The sequence below is a fragment of the Gavialis gangeticus genome, unplaced genomic scaffold, assembly GCF_001723915.1.
Source record: "Gavialis gangeticus isolate Ggan-Ray unplaced genomic scaffold, GavGan_comp1, whole genome shotgun sequence".
Lineage (NCBI taxonomy): Eukaryota > Metazoa > Chordata > Crocodylia > Gavialidae > Gavialis > Gavialis gangeticus.
The window spans coordinates 8,153,104-8,161,964 of record NW_017729000.1 but is presented as its reverse complement, the minus strand read 5'-3'; the positions used below and the strand labels follow the sequence as shown (position 1 = coordinate 8,161,964).

The following is an 8,861-nucleotide window of genomic DNA, read 5'->3' as shown; positions in this document are numbered from 1 at the left end:
GGGGGGGGGGGGGAAATTAAGAAACAGAAGAAATTAATAGGCCTAAATGCAATACTGTTTAAATAAACTAATATTGTGATTCTGTGGGTTTTGGGACATCTTTTTAGAGTTTAAAGGGTCTCTGTCAAGGGCTGTTTAAGCCACAAATTTAGGGTTTGTTATAAGTGCTTTACAAAATAAAATGTTAGACATTTTCCTAAAAAGGAGGAGGGGGTGAGAGAAACCAGCCTTGTTTGTGTATGAAGTCTCCCCTGTGCAGCATTTGAAATTCAACAGTGCGTGGGAACCAGGAAATGAAACTTGACTATTGACAAAAAGAAAAAGTAATGCTGTGCATAGGCTGTTCAAGCTGAACTGGGTTAATAAAAAGTAACATACAGCACACAGTGAAATCTGAGGTTCTCATTTGGTAATCCGAGGCAAGCACGCAAAATGCTGGGCCCACGTACAAAATGAGAACCTGTTTGAATGAAGTGGTCAGTGGTAATAATTTCAGATATTACAAACAACAGACATAGGTAGATAGAGGTCTTTTCAACGTGTGTGTGTGTACACACATCTACATATACGCATACACATCTATCTATAGATATACACACACGTTAAAAAGGCATACACACAAATTGTATATGCGTGTATGTATACATATGATCTGTGTATATATATGTACACATGTATATATAGTATCTACACATGTAGATACTATATATACATACACGCTAAATACATATATATGAATGATGTATGTCTTTTTAGCATGCATATATAGTATGTACATGTGTACATATACATAAAATCTATACATAGATCATATGTATACATACATATATACATACACATATATACACGATGTGTGTATGCCTTTTTAAACATGTATATATGTAGTATGTACACACGCACACGTTTAAAAGACATCTATCTACCCATGTCTGTTGTTTGTAATATCTGAAATTATTACCACTGACCACTTCATTCATACAGGTTTTCATTTTGTACGTGGGCCTAGCATTTTGCATTCCTGCCTCCGATTACCAAATGAGAACCTCAGATTTCAGTGTGCTGTATGTTACTTTTTATTAACCCAGTTCAGCTTGAACAGCCTATACACAGCATTACTTTTTCTTTTTGTCAATAGTCAAAATTCATTTCCTTTGATTGCCAAATGAGAATCTCAGATTTCACTGTGTGCTACATGATATATATGCTACTATATCTATCTATCTATCTAGAGAGGGAGAATGAAAACATACATGGAGAATATATAGATAGAATATATACAATATTGAGTTTTAAGCAGATAGCATCCTTTTTCTTTCAAGTAAAAATGAAAAAGTCCCATATTCCTGAATTAAATCTTATTTGAAAATATCCATCTATTTCTATTGCACAGCAGAAGTTTCATCAACAGGGCACCTTTAGTCACTGTAAGGATCATGCCAAAGTTACCATACAAAGCTCCATGAATTAAATTCTGCTCTCAGTGACACTGGTGTAAATCCAGTGTAGAATGTCTTTAATATGAAGCCTTATGGCTTAGCTCTGTTTGAGTAGCATATATAAAGATCTTGCTGAAGAAGCAAAAACAGACTACTTTTGTGCATGGCAGGGAGGCTCAGGAGCCAATATCCAACTATGCTCAGCGCCAAGTAATCTGGAAGTCGCTTGATTTTAAATTGTTTTTCCCTAATAAATGCCCCTTTCGTTATATTAGAGAGACCCACATACTTGGTTTATGATGGAGAAAAAAGGGACGGCTTGGCAGTTTTTAACTAGTGAATATTTACAGAAAAACCATTCCCCTGATAGACTACACTCTTAAATACAGACTAAAAAGGGAAATTCATGTGTTTGAGTTTCCCCCAGAACAAAGTCCTACATTTATTGGGATTGGGTGTGTCCCCATATGCAAGGGCATCCGCTCACAGCAGCAAAACTAGTAGCAACACAAATTTGTGCTGCTACTTTTTGCTGCTGTGCACACGTCTGCACGTGTGCTTTGGTGTGGGGCAAAATGCCCCGCTTTGCACAAACTGCCTTTCCTCCACTTCTCCCAGCTCCTGGCATGCTGGAAGAGCCAGAGTGGAGCTAAAGGAGGGGAGAGACTCATGTGTCCCTGGAGGACCAAGCCTCCATATCTGTAGGCGCACACTCCTGTAGTGTGCACCATGCTGCTTTTTCACGGCATTTTGGGGTTTTTTTGTGCTACTGGGATTTTCTGGAAGCAAGTTTTGCCCCCCAAACTGCAAATCTGCAGCACAGGGCACATTTTCATGTGCCAGGCACATGTTTTGTGGTGCCACAACGAGGTTTGTAGTGCCACAACGAGGTTTGTAGTGCCACAAGCCACACATGCCTGCATGCCTGGATCCAGCCATTGCTCCTGTTGTATACAATTTATAACAAAATGCGAGCTTGGACTAGGTTTGAGGCCTCTTTTCAGGACGGGTTTGGCCAAAACCATCACTCGTTCTGTTTTGGTGTGGTTCCCACTGAAAGCCAGAACAAATGGCAAGTTTGCCAAATTTCCTTTTTTAACTTCTCAGGTTCAAAAATAAACTTGACAGACAAAACTTCAAGGGGTCTAAATGCCTATTAACTACAACTTGAACACAAAATGCTGTCAAAACCCACGGAGAGCAAAATTGCTGGTCTTACAAGCCAAACACTTAACTTGTATTTCATCAACGGCATAGGGCTTCCAACAGAAGAGAAAGCGGGGTTGGGGGAGAGACAGAGAGACTTGGACAACCAAAAAAAACAGAAAAAAACAAAACAAAACAAAACAGGTTCACAAATGAATTTCAGAGTTTACTGAAATAACATCCTCCCCATCTCACTGAGGCTTAGTAGGAAGGAAATGGTATTTGAAGAAGATTGTCTATGACATTAAAGTGCTTATTCAGAAAGCATGGGCAGTTTGGAAGTGTACAGGGAAGGATTGTCAAAAAGCTGCTGAAGGCTTTAACCGCCTACCTTTTGTCCACATTTCGGGGGAAAAAATTCAGTGGACAGTGGCTGCCTAATTCCTACAGGTTCCTTTGAAAATCCCTCCCACAATACCTGTATGGACATAAGTTGAATGCTGCCTTCTCACCCCAAGAACAATGGGAGAGCAAAGCATATTTCGTAGAGAAGGGACAGAACAGGCATGTTTGAAAGTCTTCTTGAGAAGATAAATTAACACACATTTAACCTGTCCTTCATACAATGCATTCACTATAGAGGCTCTGTGGTCGCACAAACAGCAAAGTTAATTACTCTCCAAATAGATCGAGAGAGAAAGAAGAAAGCTACACTTTTTTTTTTCTGGACAAACAAAACTTTGTGGGGCTAACAAGGTCATTAATTATGCTCAGTATTAACCGAGTGAGACATAATGGATGGGAGAAGTGAGACTAGGTTTGAATTAAAAATATCAACACGTTAATACATTATCATGGCACTTACATTTCTCCTTAAAAGGAGACTGACCAAACAACCCTCTAAAAAGCAAATGGTATTTTTACTGAATATTGGATGAGTTCAAAATGACTGCAAGCCCCTTAGGGCAGCAAGTTAGGCATTTTTAAAGCTGTGGGTTTCTTTTTTTTTTTTAAAAGCTATTTGCCTACAATCAGGGGGAAAAGCAGCAGCATCTGGGACCAATTTTCCTTCCAGACACACGTCCAACAGAAAAAGCTGTTTTTGAGAAATGACACAAAAAAAGAGGGGGGGGGGGAGAGAACGTGTCTTAACTTTGTTGACCCAAGTGTAAAATCCACGGTACTTACTGCAGGTCCTGAAAAACACAAAAACAGAGAGAACAAACCACTTAATGTTAACGGCAAAGAGGAGACATCAATGCAGCAGAGCACACATTTCTAGTCTGAATTAAGTTTGAGAGCTGTCCAAGCGCGGTTAAAGCACACCATTTGGAGACTGATTTTGGATGGAGTTACAGGTGTGTAGGAATATTCTTCCGCTAAAATCTAGTCTACTCTCATCATCATCCTCTTTCAAGACCCTACAGCAGACAGCATCAATAGGTGCAGTACTGCAAGACTAAGTACTGATGCTTGAGTCCATGAGCCACCAGGGTTAAGTTCTCACTCCTGCCGGCAATGCGTATAGAATAAGGCCAAGACTGCTTCCAGCCACACGTGGGACCAGGGACAAACCCCCGAGCCTAGGCACAGGAATACCAGCGATGCTCTGTTCTTACTGGCATGCTCATTTTGCTCTGGGGTGTCTAGGCATGCCGAGGGAATAAGGCATACCAGCCCCGGAGCCTAGGGCTGGCCTGAGGTGCGGAGCTAATGCAGCAAAGTGTTCATGTTGCACGCTCCATCCCCTGGCTTGAATGCATGGCAAATTATCCAGCCTGTTTAACACATGGGCATGCAGTATTGAACTGCGTTGTCCCAACACGCTCTTTCACCCCTGGAGCAGGCTGCTGATGCACAGGAGAGAAGCAACCTGCTGTGCCCAGCAGAGCCCCCAATCCAAAGGTGGTTAAAGCAGACAGGTGCCCATTAGACTCAACAGGAACTCGGTCTCATGCTGTGGTCGTGGCCATGAGGGGAGTGGAACAGGCAGCTTCCCTCGTTCCCCTGAGGTCACTGCCAGGAAAGCCGCAGACAGCTCCAGGCAGGTCTGCAGCGTCCCCCCGACACGGCATCGCGGAGGCGAGCATTTGGACCACGGTCGAATGGGACAGGCGTTTCCCTCCTGCTCCAGAGGTTTCTTACTCTGCACACACTGGGCCTCGTCATACTCCATTTCCCGCATGATCCAAACCAAATAGGGGATTAAATGAAAAAACATCAAAACGTGGGAGAAATTAAAACAGAGGGAGATTAAAGAAAAAACCCAAAGCTTCTTGGAAGCGTCAGATGAGAAGCACATTGCTGGCTGGTTATGCAAATGTTTTCAAGGTCTTAGTTTTCTGCCCCATCCCCCCAATGTGCTTTAAAACATTCATATATCTCAGATGAAACAATAAAAACAAACCCTCATGGTCTGCAGAACTAGGACCTAAACCAAACACTTAGGGCGGGTGGCAGGACCTCCTGCCAGAAAATCAGCCCGAATGCTTTAGTGGGTGAAGCCCAGTGCGTATCCAGCACTTTGCCTAGACTTGGACATCCTGCAGGCTAGAAAGAAGAACAGCCCTCTCCCACAGATGGGTTTGATCCTGGGCATCTTGGCACCCCTCAGGATCAGGTCCACTGTCTTTATTTCCGACATGCTCAGGGTTGTTCTGTTGCTCTTGTGGATTTAATTTCTTATATACCACTCCTTACCTGGTCTAAACTGACAAAGAGCTCCAAGCCAGTTTGGTAGTTGAGAACACAGTCCTTTACACCAACCTGTTTCATAATTACATTTCTATCGGCTGCCTTGTGAAATCTCAAGCGACACGGTCAGAAAGTGATTTGAATACGGGATCTCAGTGATGCTGCTATTTTAATACCAGGGCCTTTTCCCCCACTTCATTCAGTACTGAATCTTTCAAACACATGTAATCAACTGTGATGTCTGAACTGCCAACCCGTCTTTTCTAATGTCTCCCCATTGGTTGCGAGAATTTAAAATCGGGTGGATTGCTCTACATAATCTTTTGTAATATGCAGTACAGGGCCCCGATGTCCTGATTAATGTGCCCGATTTACAGTAGATTGTTACTAATGAGAGCTGAATTTGCCTAGGGTCTTTCATTAACCATTAAAAGAAAGGAGGCAGAGCAGCCTTTTAATGGACTTAATTTGATTTATTTTGCCCAGGAACATCATTTGCCCCTGACTTAATAACGAGCTGTGAGACACTCTCCTGACAAAGACTACTTTTTTTTTCTTCCTAAAAATGCAGCGATAAATGTGAAAGTCCATGATGTACCAGGGAGCTCTCTGGCTCTGCCTAAGCCAAAGCCATGCTGCATGAGAGACGCTCCCTTTCCAAGAAATTAGCCAAAATTGTATGAATAATAGAGCTGGCTAGCGCAAATTGTATGCAACATTCCTCAGAAAGGAAGGAGCCAGTTGGAAGCGATTATTATAATGAATAAAAATACAAAACCACCTGTGTGATTTTTTTAAATGGGCTTTGAGGCTACATTTTGGGAAGGAGAATGAGATGGAAGAATAACTGACTGAGCAGAATCCAAACAGTTTCTGACAGATGCTCCAACAACAAACCCAACGTCGGAAAGCTGCCGTTCGCACCTAGACTGTGTAGCGGGCATTATTGCTAGATCTGAACTCCAACAGTAGCAACTTTAAAGATCAAATTCTGAAAAACATTCGAGAAGGCTCACAGTCTTGCCTACAACATGTTGGCTTTGCTGGAGGAACATGAACTCTGGCAAAGCGAACTGACCCAGATTTAGTTATTAATGATTTTTATTAAATGTTTTTATTGTTGTAGCAATTGCAGGGCCCCAGCGTGGCAAGCAATGAACACATTTATAGTACATGACAGTCCCCTCTCCAAAGGGCTTACTGTCCATTGTTTTTTTGCAATTTTGGAATGCACTATCCGATTTGTTAAAATGAGGCCAGGGAAGTAAGAGCAACAGATATATGGGGCAAAGACCAAAGACACCAGTAAGGACTTTGCAAGCATTCAGGGGCTGATGTTACATCATTAAAGACAGTGGGAGCTTTGCTATGGACTTTGATAGACACAGCATCAGTGTCTGAGATACCATGCCTGTATCCGATTATCCTCAGAGGTAAGCTAAAGGCTGAAAAATGAAAATCCTAGATATACGCATATTGTAAACCTTCATAAGAGACCAAAATATCCAGTTCGTGTTGCACTTATCCACTTACATTCTTGTTCTCATGGCTGGCAGAGAAGGCAACCATCCTCTACGGGGAAAAGGTTGTTAAAAATGCCATTAACTCATTTGTTTTCTTGCAGTGTTGTCCCCTTGGTTATTGCCAGTATCCAAGCATTTTTTCTTGCATTTCAGAAAGATGCTTGGGGAGAAGTTTAAGTGACAGAGACATTCAGATAGATCACAGGCCTGATGTGTGAGAGGGCATTCATTTTGCTTCCAACTACAGTGTATTTCTGTCCAATAGCTATTACATTTGTGCCTGTAAGAATGCCTTATTTTAAAGGAAAATTCAAGACAGATATAAATGCATAGCTTGAAGGATTTTTATTATGAGTTAGAATGTAACCAAGTCCCAGGTGTTTCTCTCCTGGCTGCCAGGAAAGGGCTTTGGTTTTCAGGACAAGCTTTAATCCTGGGTACACAAGCCTGTCAAGGACTCACTTCAGCCATAAAATGTCACCATACGAAACGTTAGACAGAAGTTGCGAGTTACATCAGTCATTAAACTTGGACCTGAACACCAAATCCTGGATCTGACTCACCCAGGAACCTTAGGGAAGTCCAGGGCTGAATTTGAAGTTCACAGTTTAGCCCATCACAACCCGTAATATGCTGGTTTGGTTCAGTTCACTTGAATTCTGTGCATCTAATTGGAAGGGGAGAGCTAACTCCATGTCATTTCTTCTGCGCCCCTGACCTAGAGACTTAGCTCATTTGAGACTCTTGCAGACAAGGGCACAGTTCTGCAAGAAGGGGAAATATGGATCGAGAAACTGAAGTCTAATGAATAAAGCCTTCTGAAGTACAGCGTATAAGTCAAATGAATAAACGAAACAAAGCTGTGGGTACTATCTATCTATATATATTTTTTTGCACTACAGTAGTGAAGTACTGTACAAACAAAATAAATGGGGGTCCCTGCCCCAAAGCTCTTATAATGCAAGTAACTTTGTATGGCATTTAATGATGCGAGTTACTACGCTACCATCACATTTTTACAGACTGGAAATAATTTGTACTGTTTGGAACAGGAGCTGTAAATGAAAATGTGGCTATGTAATGATTAATCCTGCAAAGATGTAGGCCTGATGTAGTGAAGACGACGACCACCTGTTCCTCAAGAATGCTACAGGATTTCTGGAGGAGTGAGACATAGGCAAGAGCCACTGGCTGAATGCTTTAGTATCCAGCACATACGCAAACACTTCTGTCCTCGGAAAACAGCTGTCCTAGGTTTCTTACGAACATTCACTAAACCAGATGGGTCTTGTCCATTGTGGGGAAATACAGCATGTTAGAAAATGCTCTGGATAACTTGATGCTGAATAAGAACGTGCCCTCAGTATGCAGGATGGTGATGTTTAAAAACGTATTAGCTGGCTGTAATAAACATGAACCAGCTAGTGGTTTTCAGCTTTGTTTTTCCTGGTTTCCTCCAGGTGCTGAGTGAGGGTTGACGTCACATCAATTAGGCCATTTTCTAATGCGACTGATGCGTGTCCTCAGGGCAAACGTGGCTGTGGTGCCAACACTTTAAAGGCGCTTGCTCCTGCTCACCCAGTAAATTTGCAATGCCTGCTTTCTTCACCATGCAGATGAAAGGCCACCTAGGATGTGGCTGCATTGAGTCAGTCCTCCTACGTCCACCCCATGATGCAGTGTTTCCTGTGATGTTAAATCAGCCCCAGTCCTAGTATGAGTCTGGCCCCTATGAGAAGATGCTTCAAGGATCCTGGAAAGCACCGATGTAATTGTGGTTCTGTAAGGGTTTGTCCGGAGAAGATATGGAGAACAGATTGGTCCAGTTCCCTCCGCACCTCGCACCCAGAGCCCTGTTGTCACTCTTGGTTTGGTCAGGGTCACCTCTGGCAATTATCACTGGTGCCCACATGTCACCAGCAGGGATTCGGCTTCTTCAGCCATGGGATGTTGTTCCAAGAAGAAGGATTGCTAGGAAGAGATGGGATCCACCTGACGAAAGAGGGAAGAGCATCTTTATCGACAGGCTCACTAACCTAGTTGGGGGGGGGGGGGGGGGGGG

At 42.6% G+C, this 8,861-nt stretch overlaps 1 protein-coding gene across 1 annotated transcript in view; it reads right to left on the bottom strand.

Moving 5' to 3' along the window:
- COL23A1 (collagen type XXIII alpha 1 chain) overlaps nt 1–8,861 on the bottom strand; it is a 336,766-nt gene that overhangs the window by 70,931 nt on the left and 256,974 nt on the right. The window contains exon 4 of the mRNA XM_019505969.1: nt 3,771–3,778. Within this exon, the coding sequence (XP_019361514.1) occupies nt 3,771–3,778 (8 nt within the window). The remainder of the gene's footprint in view (nt 1–3,770; nt 3,779–8,861) is intronic.